Here is a 16382-nt window from a genome sequence, read left to right as displayed (position 1 = left end):
AAAAAATAACAAATAGAATCTGAAACATAACCAGAATAAGTAATTAATGAATCTTGCTCTCCCTCTTCTCTGTGTCTGTCTGTCTCTCTCTCTCTCTCTCTCTCTCTCTCTCTCTCTCTCACACACACACACACACACACACACATACGCATACACACTCACACATAAGAAGCCAACACACTCTCACACAATGAACGACACATTTACACATAACAAAATACACATACACACATGCAAATGCACAAAACAAATGAAAAATTTCAAACCACATACACACACCACAAACAAAAGACGAAAGATAAATACACATATACAGTTGACAACACTACAAACTGCAAACACACACACAGATGTTGGTCACAAAATAAAAAAAGTGCAAGGGATGTAAGGCGCTGTGTTGTAACAAATGTTGGTAAAAAAAGCGCCAGAAATCGGCCGGCTGGAGCATGGGGACTAATGAACACATCCGCAACCACACAAAAGGTCTAACAGCACTGAAAATCGTAAGTAACAGCTAACTATAATTTCACCTCACAAAATTTTTGCTATAAATGCTGATTCTCATCTGAAAAAGAAGAGAAAAAAGATGACAAAATGAAACACAGTAATATAGTGCAATCACTACATAATACATTTATTAAACAGGGTGTTTCAAAAATGACCGGTATATTTGAATCGGCAATAAAAACTAAACGAGCAGCGATAGAAATATACCGTTTGTTGCAATATGCTTGGGACAACAGTACATTTTCAGGCGGACGAACTTTCGAAATTACAGTAGTTACAATTTTCAACAACAGATGGCGCTGCAAGTGATGTGAAAGATATAGAAGACAACGCAGTCTGTGGGTGCGCCATTCTGTACGTCGTATTTCTGCTGTAAGCGTGTGCTGTTCACAACGTGCAAGTGTGCTGTAGACAACATGGTTTATTCCTTAGAACAGAGGATTTTTCTGGTGTTGGAATTCCACCGCCTAGAACACAGTGTTGTTGCAACAAGACGAAGTTTTCAACGGAGGTTTAATGTAACCAAAGGACCGAAAAGCGATACAATAAAGGATCTGTTTGAAAAATTTCAACGGACTGGGAATGTGACGGATGAACGTGCTGGAAAGGTAGGGCGACCGCGTACGGCAACCACAGAGGGCAATGCGCAGCTAGTTCAGCAGGTGATCCAACAGCAGCCTCGAGTTTCCGTTCGCCGTGTTGCAGCTGCGGTCCAAATGACGCCAACGTCCATGTATCGTCTCATGCGCCAGAGTTTACACCTCTATCCATACAAAATTCAAACGCGGCATCCCCTCAGCGCTGCTACCATTGCTGCACGAGAGACATTCGCTAACGATATAGTGCACAGGATTGATGACGGCGATATGCATGTGGACAGCATTTGGTTTACTGACGAAGCTTATTTTCACCTGGACGGCTTTGTCAATAAACAGAACTGGCGCATATGGGGAACCGAAAAGCCCCATGTTGCAGTCCCATCGTCCCTGCATCCTCAAAAAGTACTGGTCTGGGCCGCCATTTCTTCCAAAGGAATCATTGGCCCATTTTTCAGATCCGAAACGATTACTGCATCACGCTATCTGGACATTCTTCATGAATTTGTGGCGGTACAAACTGCCTTAGACGACACTGCGAACACCTCGTGGTTTATGCAAGATGGTGCCCGGCCACATCGCACGGCCGACGTCTTTAATTTCCTGAATGAATATTTCGATGATCGTGTGATTGCTTTGGGCTATCCGAAACATACAGGAGGCGGCGTGGATTGGCCTCCCTATTCGCCAGACATGAACCCCTGTGACTTCTTTCTGTGGGGACACTTGAAAGACCAGGTGTACCGCCAGAATCCAGAAACAATTGAACAGCTGAAGCAGTACATCTCATCTGCATGTGAAGCCATTCCGCCAGACACGTTGTCAAAGGTTTCGGGTAATTTCATTCAGAGACTACGCCATATTATTGCTACGCATGGTGGATATGTGGAAAATATCGTACTATAGAGATTCCCAGACCGCAGCGCCATCTGTTGTTGAAAATTGTAACTACTGTAATTTCGAAAGTTTGTCTGCCTGAAAATGTACTGTTATCCCAAGCATATTGCAACAAACGGTGTATTTCTATCGCTGCTCGTTTAGTTTTTATTGCCGTTTCAAATATACCGGTCATTTTTGAAACACCCTGTATGTATAAAAACATGTACACAAGCTACTGAAGATACTTCACAAATAAAAGAAGCGAAACGCATATGACAATGAAAAAACTGTCATTCATTTAGTTGCGTATATGGAACACACCTACATGAATTTTATAGCAACCAAAGAGTGACGGAAAACAGAACAAATCACGAAACTTCCTACCTGATTTAAACTGTGTGCCAGACCAAGACTCGAACTCGAGACCTTTGCCTTTTGTGGGCAAGTGCTCAACCATCTGAGCTACCCAAGCACGACTCACTACCCATTCTCACAGCTTCAGTTCTGCCAGTACCTCGTCTGACAGGAAGTTTCATATCAGCGCGCACTCTGTTGCAGAGTGAAAATTTCACTCTGGAAGCATTCACCAGACTGTGGTTAAGCCATGTCTCCACAATATCCTTTCTTCCAAGACTCCTAATTCTGCAAGGTTCGCAGAAGAGCTTCTGTGAAGTATGGAAGGTAGGAGACGAGGCACTGGCAGAACTGAAGCTGCGAGGAGGGGTCGAGAGTCATTCTTGTGTAGCTCAAATAGTAGAGTAGTCACCCGTGAAAAGCAAAGGTCCCGTGTTCGAGTCTCGGTCCGGCACACAGTTTTAATGTGCCAGGAATTTTCATGTCAGTGCACACTCCGCTGCAGAGTGAAAATCTCATTCTGAGAACAAAAAACTATATTTTGCTTCTCTTCAGCTTCAAACAGCTTTTATCAATACATTACCTGTTTTCATTGCGTGCATGAAACAGAAAGAAAATTTTATAACAGAACAGTCACAATAAAATTTCATACAGAACATTATTATTTATCACATCGCCCTGTAAAATGGTCTACAATATAATGAAACCCTCCTTTGTAAGGTATTGATTTTTTTGATTTTAAAATTAAATAAGAAAGTAAAATATCGACGAAGGGAGGATACATTGCATTGCCAGCAAAAAGGAAGGATACAACGTCAGAAAAATGAGATAGAAGGCGTTGAGCTTTTTTCGCCAAAAAATTCTTTCTTTACTGATGCTAGTTAAGCTACAAGCCCAGACGTGCTCGTCGAAGCAGCAAATTGGTGACTCTAGACTGTGTTGCCGTTATTTGTCAATACAAAGGAATAGTTTGCGTGTAATAATTACGATCGGACTTCGTTAAAAACATAAACTGCATGCTCGACTTATAAATGTTTTAATGTGAAAACGACAGCTCACTTAAGGTGCACGATCATTGGTTCATCAAACTGACTTTTTACAACTGATGCAGGAGGCCAAAAAATATACAAAAGGCCATTTTTTATTTAGATGCACGGCTATGCCCTCAAGACTCATTTACAGAACTTAAGACATAAACGAGTAGGAATAGCCTTGTATACATGATGATCTTTGACACTGTGTACTGTATCATTGGTCAAAATCGACCAATCGCGACGACGCAAATTTCAAACAGAGTTTTGACGTTCAAACGGGTGTTGTTTATGAACAGTTTATAATTTATCCAATTCTAGTGGCCGAGAAAAAGAAAAAATGGCTTTGATACAGTGGCAAGACGTTGTTTTTAACTGGGTGAGGACCATTGATTTTTTAATTAAATGCTTTTCGGTGTGTTAAAAGCTTGTGGGGAGGAAAGATGTGTTGTTAGTGGGCGAGTCGGGATGCGTTAAGACTAATTTTCCGTGTATAGTTAGGTTGTAGGTGTGACTATGTTTGAAGTTTTTTTCGAGTTCTGTATTTGTTGTTACAGATTAACTGTGTGTTTGATGACGTCGACGACACATGTTTTACGAAGGGTGCCCGTGGAAGATTGTTGGCTAGGCTTCTGAAGCTAACGTAAGTTTCTTTTAGGTGTAACCGATGCTAATTTTCTAGCATTAATTTCAGCACTATTAATTTTTTTGTAGTATGTAGGTCGTATCTCTACGTGTTTGCGTCAGTGATTACTTGTCGTAAGGCAAAGAAAGTTATGACTGAAGCCAGTATCAAAACAAATAAAGGGTATTGGTGGCGAGACAACGAATGGGAATGTGAAAGATTGCTGTAACAATTGGTGTGTAGCGTAGCCTAATGTTTACCTTTGCATCATTTAACGCGTTTTACCTAGTTGTTGTAGTCTTCAGTCCAGGGACTCGTTTGATGCTGCTTTCCATGCTACTCTATCCTGTGCTAGGTTCTTCAACTCCCAGTACCTACTGCTACCTACATCCTTCTGAATTTGTTTAGTGTATTCATCTCTTGGTCTCCCTCTACGATTTTTACTCTCCACGCTGCCTTCCCTGTATTTTACCCCTTGCCACCTTTAGAATTTGAAAGAGAGTATTCCAGTCAACATTGTCAAAAGCTTTCTCTAAGTCTACAAATGCTAGAAACGTAGGTTTGCCTTTCCTTAATCTTTCTTCTAAGATAAGTCGTAAGGTCAGTATTGCTTCACGTGTTCAAGTATTTCTACACTTTCTTTGGGATTGGAATTATTATATTCTTCTTGAAGTCTGAGGGTATTTCGCCTGTTTCATACATCTTGCTCACCAGATGGTAGAGTTTTGTCAGGACTGGCTCTCCCAAGGCCGTCAGTAGTTCTAATGGAATGTTGTCTACTCCGGGGGCCTTGTTTCGACTCAGGTCTTTCAGTGCTCTGTCAAACTCTTCACGCAGTATCGTATCTCCCATTTCATCTTCATCTACCTCCTCTTCCATTTCCATAATATTGTCCTCAAGTACATCGCCCTTGTATAGACCCTCTATATACTCCTTCCACCTTTCTGCTTTCCCTTGTTAGCTTAGAACTGGGTTTCCATCTGAGCTCTTGATATTCATACAAGTGGTTCTCTTTTCTCCAAAGGTGTCTTTAATTTTCCTGTAGGCAGTATCTATCTTACCCCTAGTGAGATAAGCCTCTACATCCTTACATTTGTCCTCTAGTCTTCCCTGCTTAGCCATTTTGCACTTCCTGTCGATCTCATTTTTGAGACGTTTGTATTCTTTTTTGCCTGCTTCATTTACTGCATATTTATATTTTCTCCTTTCATCAATTAAATTCAATATTTCTTCTGTTACCCAAGTATTTCTACTAGCCCTCGTCTTTTTAACTACTTGATCCTCTGCTGCCTTCACTACTTCATCCCTCAAAGCTACCCATTCTTCTTCTACTGTATTTCTCTCCCCCATTCCTGTCAATTGTTCCCTTATGCTTTCCCTGAAACTTTGTACAACCTCTGGTTCTTTCAGTTTATCCAGGTCCCATCTCCTTAAATTCCCACCTTTTTGCAGTTTCTTCAGTTTTAATCTACAGGTCATAACCAATAGATTGTGGTCAGAGTCTACATCTGCCCCTGGAAATGTCTTACAATTTAAAACCTGGTTTCTAAATCTCTGTCTTACCATTATATAATCTATCTGATACCTTTTAGTATCTCCAGGGTTCTTCCATGTATACAACCTTCTATCATGATTCTTAAACCAAGTGTTAGCTATGATTAAGTTGTGCTCTGTGCAAAATTCTACCAGGTGGCTTCCTCTTTCATTTCTTACCCCCAGTCCATATTCACCTACTACGTTTCCTTCTCTCCCTTTTCCTACACTCGAATTCCAGTCACCCATGACTATTAATTTTTCGTCTCCCTTCACTATCTGAATAATTTCTTTTATTTCATCATACATTTCTTCAATTTCTTCATCTGCAGAGCTAGTTGGCATATAAACTTGTACTACTGTAGTAGGTGTGGGCTTCGTATCTATCTTGGTCAAAATAATGCGTTCACTATGCTGTTTGTAGTAGCTTACCCACATTCCTATTTTCCTATTCATTATTAAACCTACTCCTGCATTACCCCTATTTGACTTTGTGTTTATAACCCTGTAGTCACCTGACCAGAAATCTTGTTCCTCCTGCCACCGAACTTCACTAATTCCCTCTATATCTAACTTTAACCTATCGATTTCCCTTTTTAAATTTTCTAACCTACCTGCCCGATTAAGGGATCTGACATTCCATGCCCCGATCCGTAAAATGCCAGTTTTCTTTCTCCTGATAACGACATCCTCTTGAGTAGTCCCCGCCCGGAGATCCGAATGGGGGACTATTTTACCTCCGGAGTATTTTACCCAAGAGGACGCCATCATCATTTAATCATACAGTAAAGCTGCATGCCCTCGGGAAAAATTACGGCCGTAGTTTCCCCTTGCTTTCAGCCGTTCGCAGTAGCAGCACAGCAAGGCCGTTTTGGTTATTGATACAAGGCCAGATCAGTCAGTCATCCAGACTGTTGCCCTTGCAACTACTGAAAAGGCTGCTGCCCCTCTTCAGGAACCACACATTTGTCTGGCCTCTCAACAGATACCCCTCCGTTGTGGTTGTACCTACGGTACGGCTATCTGTATCGCTGAGGCACGCAAGCCTCCCCACCAACGGCAAGGTCCATGGTTCATGGTTTGTCAGGTTTTAGACCTGATAAAAACTGCTCCTGCCAGTGACTGCAGGTCCATGTCAACCAATTTCCAAATGAACACTGACGGGAACAGCATGCATTGGGCATTTGGAGCTGGGTAGCTCACTGAAGGCTATTACAGACTAGATTGGCACATTAAGCTGCACGTCTTGAATGAGTCAAACACAGAAACCACCTGCATCTGACTGGAGACGTAGTACAGTCCAGTGATTTATGGTTGTACCTCTTTTCAAATCATACTTCAGTGTACATATGGCTCTGTGCAGCATTCTACCCTGTAGTCTGTGGTGGGTGTAACTCAGGTTCTAGGTGATCCTGTGATGGTTTTTGGAGGTGGTTTCCACACCATCACTTGGTCTCACTCAGTTGGGTTACTGTCAACATAAACTGTGATTACTGTTTCAGCATTATTGATGGTGAAGTGTTGCCATTTATTTCCACGATGGATATGGTACAGACACTGCTGTCTCCCAAGGTGACAACAGTTGTGTTCACAGGGCTGTATGCAGATGTTCCTTGTTTAATGAAGACTCAGGCAGCCTGTTGCACCTAGACTGGCCTGGTGAACCAGCCGACAGCTGTAGAAAATTTGAGAATTATATATCAATTGATACAATTTTGAGCATGAGGGAATCTTATACCTAGTGATGTGGGGTGGATAAATTCCCAGTGGGCACGACATTTACTGCTGTGTCATCCAAACAAGTCACAGCCAGGGCAAAAGCATCACAGAGGCAAAGATGCAAGCTGGTGCCAGTGCTATAGACTCGCCACTTGCACGAGTTACACCATCGCCGCTGGTGGCGCTGAGGATGAAGAAAGTGACTTCATCTCTGCCAATTGCCAACTGAGTACAGTCCGCCAGTGACTGGACAACAACAGACGGAGGCCTCCTTGAAGACTGAAGAGCAGCTCTTGCCCACTTGGTTATAGATCGTTGTTCAGGGCTGACTTAGACGGGGAACGTCGTTTAGTGCAGTCTCAGAAGTGAACAGACATTTGTTGTAAATTGCATTTGCTATGTACTGCGAAGTTTACCTACAATTATTTGCACTTAGTCATTGAGGACATTTTTTTTTTATATGACATGCAGTGTTGCAGACTTCGCTCTTCAACTAGTCACAAAGATAAGTAAACCCTTTAACACATTTGTGTGACTTTGCTTCTAATTTGTTGGAGTGTTGTAGAATTTTCATTCTCCTATCCTGTTAGCTGACTCTGGGGCATAGCTGTGTAATAGTGGCAGGGAGAAATTGTCTTGGTGGTGTATTGCACCAAAAGCCGTTTCACAAACTCAGCCTCCACACAGTAGTGACAATGCCTTTGCAAAAATTTGTGATTGGGTATTTGTCGAAAGCTGTTTTAAATGCTCAAAATCTGGGCATTTATAAAGAGAGTACTTTCTAAAGTTTTTGCTGCTAGAATGTGTAATTTACCAATTAAAATAAGGGTTGAGACGATACTCCTGATATTAAAAGTTGGTAAATGTTTGCACTTAAAACTATGTATATCATTCATCAGAGAGCTGCAAAACTATCCTACCTCTCCCATAACTGGAAGTTGATGAATGGAGCAGGAACATGATCTAATCCATCTGATACCAAGGAAAAACCCACACTGAACAATCCAAGCAGAGACAAAATGGAAAACAACCCAGTAGTCAGTGAGGAATCAGAGTCCGGGGAGTCCGCCGCTCGTGGTCTCGCGGTAGCGTTCTCGCTTCCCGAGCACGGGGTCCCGGGTTCGATTCCCGGCGGGGTCAGGGATTTTCACCTGCCTTGAGATGACTGGGTGTTTGTGTTGTCCTCATCATTTCATCATCATCCAGGAAAGTGGCGAAATTGGACTGAGCAAATATTGGGTAATTGTACGGGCGCTGATAACCACGCAGTTGAGCGCCCCACAAACCAAACATCATCATCTCAGAGTCCGGGGAATCTGAGGTAGAGTCTGATCTCCTTGATTCTTCTTCAACTTATAAAGATCATGGAACTGACTGGGAACAGTCTTTTAATTTTTTTGCAGTACAAAGTATAAGTAAAAATCCTACCTACAGGTCAGCTACTTAATATAAACTATATTCTATGTTGAAAATTACTTTTAAACTTGTTTTTCTTCTTTCCTTATGTACTGCCCTAAGAATGGACCTCGTTAGAGATGTAAAAAGTTATGTTTACGGTCCAATTTCTCATAACAACTCTCCCCTTCCCCTAACTGTCAAGCAGCTATTTCAACTTGTTTACCCAACCACTAAAGTAGTAGTGTTGCAAAACACCTTTCCCAATACAAAATATCAGCTTAATTTTTTTAATGTGTCACTTATCAATTAATCTTTGAAATGCATAAATAGCTGTTCATTTGTCCCAACTTATAAATATCCAGGCATCTTACATCACCCGTAATGCCACTGCTTAAGATGCAGAAAATGTTTGTATACATTTTGAATGTCATTAAATTATTTCTTCTTTGTGTGTGTGTGTTTGGTTTTAGTTCCAGTTCAGACGATGTGACATGGAAAGAAGCTGAAGTTTTTGACACTGACGTAATTGAAGGCTTAACATCGTTTATTAAAGGTAATTGTGCTACTTTATGGGCATGTAAACGTTGGAAAACAATGAGTAATAAATTCTGACTTTATTTCTTTTTGCAGAACATTTCCCAAGCTATTATTTGGACTCTGAACTGTATCGTGTCATAAGTGATGAAGACTGTGAGGAACTTTTGTGTTTACTGTCTTTAATTTTATTTTACTGCACGATGAGAACTAGTGCTTCGGACTGGATACAAAATGCTCTGTGCTGCAGGCTTAGTGAAGAAATGCAAGTCCGTGTGAAAACATTTATTGAGAAAATACCAAATGATACCAGTGCTGTCACAAAAACATTGGTAAAGGAAGCAACTCTAGAAAGTGGTAAATAAATAAATTTATTAATTTTTATTGATAAAGCTGATACATCCTGAAAGATGTTAGTGTGAATTTGCTGTTTGTTTTCAAGCATGTTTTGGGACAAGAGAGCCCACCTCTTAAACTACACAATCAGCTGAGTATGGTGTTCATTTTATTAATTGCAAGTGGCTAACAAAGTATTGTAAACACTCAAATGGATGTTATTAATGCAGCATTGGCTTGTTTTAAAAGTGTGATGGATCTCGGACTGTGTCGCAATTGATATAGGAGAAGTTATAGCAGCTGTTCCACTGTAGGACTAGACACTCCATTTTAAATTAGTGTAATGAATAGTAAGTCTGGTGAGTTCATTCTCGTTATCCAGACTGCACCTGATCAAATATGACTGTGTGAACAGGGACATCATCATTTTGGACTTATTTCAGAATATCAGGACTTACAAATACCCTTATTAATTGAAACATTATGCATAGAACACATTAAATTTTAAATGAAACTAACTACACCACAGAGATACCCCCTTGTTGAAGAATATGAGACAGGTGACATAGTCCATGGATGTCCAACACACAAATAATTCATCTCCTCTTAAAACAGGGTCTAGTTTGTCGAATCAGACCTCATTACTTTTTGTTGTTTTTAGTTTGGGACATGCTGGACTTGCACAGCAGGTTATACTGTTGTCGTTTTGTTGTTGAAGGAAAATGTTTTAATCACACAATGAAATTATTTTGTATTAAGTTTAAGAGGTATTTTTTCTTTCTTTACTTCAATGATTTGACATTTCTGCCCTAATGAGCAGTGGATGATGTATTCAATGGCAAGTTATCCATTATCAGTCAATTAAGTTTGCTTGCCTCTGACATGTTGTGGTGTATGTAGTCTGTAATTGTGGATAATATCTGCTCTACATCTATACTGTATACATGAGGGTACTTTGGATACTAGAATAATTCTCTACTCCTTCCTCTCTTTCACCTATGCACAAAAGGTACATGTGGAGAACAACTTTCAGTAAAATTCCATATGAGCTCAAATATTCCTGTTTTTCCAATAATCGTCATTTTGAGAGATATGTAGGGTAGGAAGTAATAACTTACCTGCCATTTTTGGAACGTTACACTGAGAATTTTAACAGTGTACCTCTTCATAATGTAAACACCTCATCTGTAGTGTCTACCACTGGAGTTTGCAGAGCATACCTGTGATGCAACTGTGTGTTCTACATGAACACATGACAGAATGTACTGCTCCTTTGTAGCTCTTCTCTATTATTCTGCTTGTTAAGGATGAGTCACTCTTGAAAAACATTCAAGAATCAGTGAAACTGGTGTTTTGTAAATCACTTGTTGTTGTGGTCTTCAGTCCTGAGACTGGTTTGATGCAGCTCTCCATGCTACTCTATCCTGTGCAAGCTTCATCTCCCAGTACTTACTGCAACATACATCCTTCTGAATCTGCTTAGTGTATTCATCTCTTGGTCTCCCTCTATGATTTTTACCCTCCACACTGCCCTCCAATGCTAAATTTGTGATCCCTTGATGCCTCAGAACATGTCCTACCAACCGGTCTCTTCTTCTTGTCAAGTTGTGCCACAAACTCCTCTTCTTCCCAATTCTATTCAATACCTCCTCATTAGTTATGTGATCTACCCATCTAATCTTCAGCATTCTTCTGTAGCACCACATTTAGAAAGCTTCTATTCTCATCTTTTCCAAACTATTTATCGTCCATGTTTCACTTCCATACTTGGCTACGCTCCATACAAATACTTTCAGAAACGACTTCCTGACACTTATATCTATACTCGATGTTAACAAATTTCTCTTCTTCAGAAACGCCTTTCTTGCCATTGCCAGTCTACATTTTATATCCTCTCTACTTCGACCATCATCAGTTATTTTGCTCCCCAAATAGCAAAACTCCTTTACTACTTTAAGTGTCTCATTTCCTAATCTAATTCCCTCAGCATCACCCGACTTAATTCAACTACATTCCATTATCCTCGTTTTGCTTTTGTTGATGTTCATCTTATACCCTCCTTTCAAGACACTGTCCATTCCATTCAACTGCTCTTCCAAGTCCTTTGCTGTCTCTGACAGAATTACAATGTCATTGGCGTACCTCAAAGTTTTTATTTCTTATTTCTTCTCCATGGATTTTAATACCTACTCCGAATTTTTCTTTTGTTTCCTTTACTGCTTGCTCAATATACAGATTGAATAACATCGGGGAGAGGCTACAACGCTGTCTCACTCCCTTCCCAACCGCTGCTCCCCTTTCATGTCCCTCGACTGGTTTCTGTACAAATTGTAAATAGCCTTTCACTCCCTGTATTTTACCCCTACTACCTTTGGGCTATGGCCCAAAATTTAGTTGTGAGTGTGATTGTCTTTCCTATGTGCATGTCTGTGGTTCAGTGATCATCTTTACAGTGAGTTGCTACCTATCCTCATAAGTATTGGTTCTCAGAGTATTTGTGCAAGTTACCTGTTGCTGGGATTGATCACTGTAGTCTCGTTTCATCAACATGGTGTCTAGTGACGTGAATAGCTGACAACATGAGTGGGCTTTCACAGTGGGCCACAAATGTTCAAACCCTGCCTGTCGGATCTGGTCTCACCAATCTGCTCGCAGGTTGGGTCTGTTTATGTGTGGCATAATGCAGTAGATTTTCGCAGTTCATCTAAGGACCCACGACTGCAGTACTCCTCAGCAGGCCAGAGGCCACAGGCGATGGATTTCAGGAATTGTGACAGTCTCACCGCAAGTACATTGTACAGTGCGGCATTTTATAGACATTTTATTTATTATAGTAAATTTTGGCACTTAGAAAATAATTTATATATTATAAAGTAGGGACGATAAGCAGAAAATTGTGCCAATAGCTGGCGGTTTGTACGCTATGTTCTCGTATAGTTCTTTGAAGAAAAATCACAGAGTACCTGTAAAATAATAGACATAACAGGGTGGGTAAATAACCGGCAATAACGAAGTAGTAGAACCAACATTTTATTGGTGTTCACCCATAGGGTTGTTTTACACAACTCTTCCCTGCCTTACGCACTTCATTAAAGAGGCCTACTTTTTTCTGCTCAGATTATTTCTGAAATCAGTGAAGGTATTTTAAATCTGGCTTGCAACTCCAAGGAAATGCATATTTTTCTCATCAAATGTGTTTCATTTTATTGAAACAAAATATCAATTGTCTTAATGGAACACACATACCATTTCGCTTGCTTTTACCATCTAAAAACAGTTCATTACAAAAGATTTTTATATTACTACTTAAGATTTTTGCTCGCACGGGGGAGAACTATAGAAAACTTACATTTTTTATCAATTTATGCCCTTACTTACCCTTGAGATCTCAAATTTTGTCAGGGAAAAATGCTAAAACTTGTCTGGAAATCATGGAAATATCAGAGAATTTCACTTAGCGAAACTAGTGGCAACCCTGCTTTCACTTCATGTTGCTCAAAATGCACACTTCTTAATACAGGTGTGCAAATCTTAAGGGCAAAAGCAACTTCTGCATGATGTGGCAGTGCCAAGTAACATAGCTTGATGAAACTTGGACCAAGCATTGAAAGAACTGCTGCAATATAGTACCGAAGTAAACTGCAAGTAATATATAATGTGACGAACACAAAAGACACTTATTCAAAGGCAATAATTACACTGAAATTACCACAGTTTATGATAGTTCCCTGGACATTACAAAAGGTGGGACATGCTGCTTCATGGGTTATGTGATCACCGCGGATGGTGGTGGCTCTCCTCTGCTGGCCGCAAGGTTGGTGAGGACTTCTTCTAGTTGGGTTCTGGATTCCCTCACTCAATGGTCAACTGCTGGATGGTCATTGAAATGGGCAGTAAGTCTACTGCATCCCAGATGTACTCAGTGAGATTCGTCACAGGAATCGCCAAGCCGGTCCATTCGTCAAATATCCTCTTACTCCAGCTTCTTTTTTTTCTGCAGTGTTCGATGCAGTCACACGTCATCCATAAGAAAAATAAGTCAGAGCTGAATGCACCCCTGAAAAAATGTGCATGGACAAGGATTACAGTCAAAATAATGTTGAATAATGAGTGTATTGTGTTCAAAGATTTGAAGGTCAGTTATGTCCATGCAGAATTGTGCCTCCCCACACCATGACATCTGGACTGCTGAAATGATGTTTGACATTGTTCCTGGGTGCATTAAATTTTCCCACATGTCACCATGTGAGGCTACAAGCAGAATCACTACTCCAGAATCTGCTCTTATTTGAGAAGAGCATGCAACAGCACTCCTCCATGAACCAGTCCCTCTACTCTTGGCACCAACGCAAAAGAATGTGCTGTTGTAGCCGAACACATTTTCATCTACACTCCGCAAACCAACATAAAGTGCAAGGCAGAGGGTACGTCCCATTGTACCAATTATTAGGGCTGCTTCCCATTCCACCCACATGTGGAGTGCGGGAAGAATGGCAGTTTGAATACCTCTGTGGGTGCAGTAATTCTTCTAATCTGATTCTTGTGATCCCCATGTGAGCAATACATAGGGGGTTGTAATACATTCCTTGAATAATCATTAATGCTGGTTCTTGAAGCTTTCTTGCGATAATTTACTTCTATCCTTAAGAGTCCTCCAGATTAGTTCCTTCAGTATCTCTCTGTGACACTCTGCCATGGATCAAACAAACCTGTGACCATTTGTGCTGTCCCTCTCTGTATGCATTCAGTATCCCCTGTTAGTCTTATCTTGAATGGGTCCCATGCTCTTGAGCAATAATCTAGAACTAGCCACACGACTGATTTGTAAGCAGTCTCCTTTGTAGACTGATTGCACTTCTTCAGTATTATACCGATAAACTGAAGTGTACTGCATGCTTTACCCACGGCTGAGCCTATGTGATCATTCCATTTCATATGCCTACAAAGTGTTACAACCAGGTATTTGTATGAGTTGGCCGATTCCAGCACTGACTCATTGATGATATAGCTTCAGGACACTACGTGTGTTTTCTTTTTTAGTGTGTGACGTGCAAAATTTTACATTCCTGAACATTTAAAGCCAGTTGCCAATCACTGCACCACATTTAAATCTTATCCAGATCTGACTGAATATTTATACAGCTTCTTTCAGATAGTACTTTACTATAGATAACTGCAGACATCTGGAAAAAGTCTGATGTTATCGATAATATTGTCTGCAAGGTCATTGACATACAACATGAACAGCAAGGGGTCCAACACACTTCCCTGAGGCACACCTTAAGTTACTTCTACATCTGACAATGACTCTCCATCCATGATAACATGTTGCGTCTTCACTACCAAGAAGTTCTCAATCCAGTCACAAATTCCAGTTGATACCCCATATTGTTGCACTTTTGACAATAAGTGTTGGTGTTGTACTGAGTCAAATGCTTTTCAGAAATCAAGAAATACTGCATCTACCTGACTCCTTTGATCCAAAGCTTTCAGTATATCATGAGAAAATTACGCATTGGGTTTAACATGATAGATGTTTTTAGAATCTATGCTGGTTGGTATTGAGGAAGTCATATTGTCGAGGAAACCTTAGAATATATTCTAAGATTCTACAACTAATCAATGTCAAAAATATTGGAAGGTAGTTTTGTGGATCATTTCTACTACCCTTCTCTCTGACGGATGTGACCTGTGCCTTTTTCCAAGATCTGGGCATGGTTTTTTTTTATTGAAGGGATCTAAGATTACTGTTAGAAGAGCAGCTAGCTCACCTGCAAATTCAGTATAGAATCCGATAGTGATTCCATTGGGCCCCGGAGCTTTGTTCAGTTGAAACTATTTCAGTTGTTTCTCACCACCACTGACACACACTTTGTAAAGTAACATTGGAAAATAGAGTTAAGCATTTCAGTTTTTGCCATGCTACCTCCATTTTCAGTTCCTGTCTCATTTGCTAAGGACTGGAACTAACTTTGATGCCACTAAGAGTATGCACATATGACCAGAATTTCTTTGGGTTTTGTGAAATGTTATGTGACAGTATTCTGCTATCATAGTCATTAAAGGGCATCACATATTGCTCCCTTGACAGATGAGCATTCATTTAGCATCTCTAGATCTATAGCCCTACACTTTGTTTTATGCCTATTATTCACTAATCTCTGTTTCTTTAGAAGATTCTTCAGTCACTGTATACTGTGGAGGTTCCCTCCCATTATGAGCTTTTCTACTTGGTGTATTTACATCCAGCAGATGGTTAACTATTCTTTTAAACTTTATCCATGCTACTGCCCTGTGTTGAAAGTTTAAAGTTCCTCATGGAGATAAGAAACTACTGATTTTGTTATGCAGGTTTACGGACGTATATATCTATGTGCTTGTTTTAGTTGTCCTTCATTATTTAGTTATCATTGTTGCCACAGCCGCATCATGGTCATTGATACTAGTTTTGATATAGACATCCTAAAGAGGTCTGTTCTATTTGTTGCCTTTAGGACCAATACATTTTCTGTCATGAGTGGGGTTCCTAACTATCTGTTCGAGGTAGCTTTCAGAGAAGGCATTTATTAATGTTTCGCAGGATGTTTTATCACACCCACCACTAACAAAAATGTAATTTTCCCAATTAAATGTTGAATGATCAAAGTCTCCACTGATGATTGCACTATGATTGGAAAACTTATGTACACATGAATAGAGGTTTTCTCTTAAGTTTTTGGTTACATCAGAAGATGAGTCTGGTGGGCAATAGAAGGATCCAGTTAACATTTTATGCCCTTCTGATACTGAGTCTTGTCCAGAGAATCTCACATGCAGCTTTGATTTCTATCTCGGTGGATTTTAGTTTCTTGTCTACTGTGACAAATACAC

At 40.3% G+C, this 16382-nt stretch overlaps 1 protein-coding gene across 3 annotated transcripts in view; it reads left to right on the top strand.

Annotated features, from left to right (window-relative positions):
* The first annotated feature begins 3614 nt into the window (after positions 1 to 3614).
* LOC126190960 (myosin-11-like) overlaps positions 3615 to 16382 on the top strand; it is a 216523-nt gene continuing 203755 nt past the window's right edge. For all 3 annotated transcript variants that reach the window (XM_049931622.1, XM_049931621.1, XM_049931623.1), the window contains exons 1-4: positions 3615 to 3746; positions 3925 to 4010; positions 9113 to 9195; positions 9273 to 9533. In XM_049931622.1, coding sequence (XP_049787579.1) covers positions 3708 to 3746; positions 3925 to 4010; positions 9113 to 9195; positions 9273 to 9533 — 469 coding nt within the window. In that variant the 5' untranslated portion in view covers positions 3615 to 3707. The remainder of the gene's footprint in view (positions 3747 to 3924; positions 4011 to 9112; positions 9196 to 9272; positions 9534 to 16382) is intronic.

The sequence above is a fragment of the Schistocerca cancellata genome, chromosome 6 (assembly GCF_023864275.1).
Source record: "Schistocerca cancellata isolate TAMUIC-IGC-003103 chromosome 6, iqSchCanc2.1, whole genome shotgun sequence".
NCBI lineage: Eukaryota > Metazoa > Arthropoda > Insecta > Orthoptera > Acrididae > Schistocerca > Schistocerca cancellata.
The sequence above is the reverse complement of the archived record's forward strand: the minus strand, read 5'-3'. Positions and strand labels throughout refer to the sequence as shown.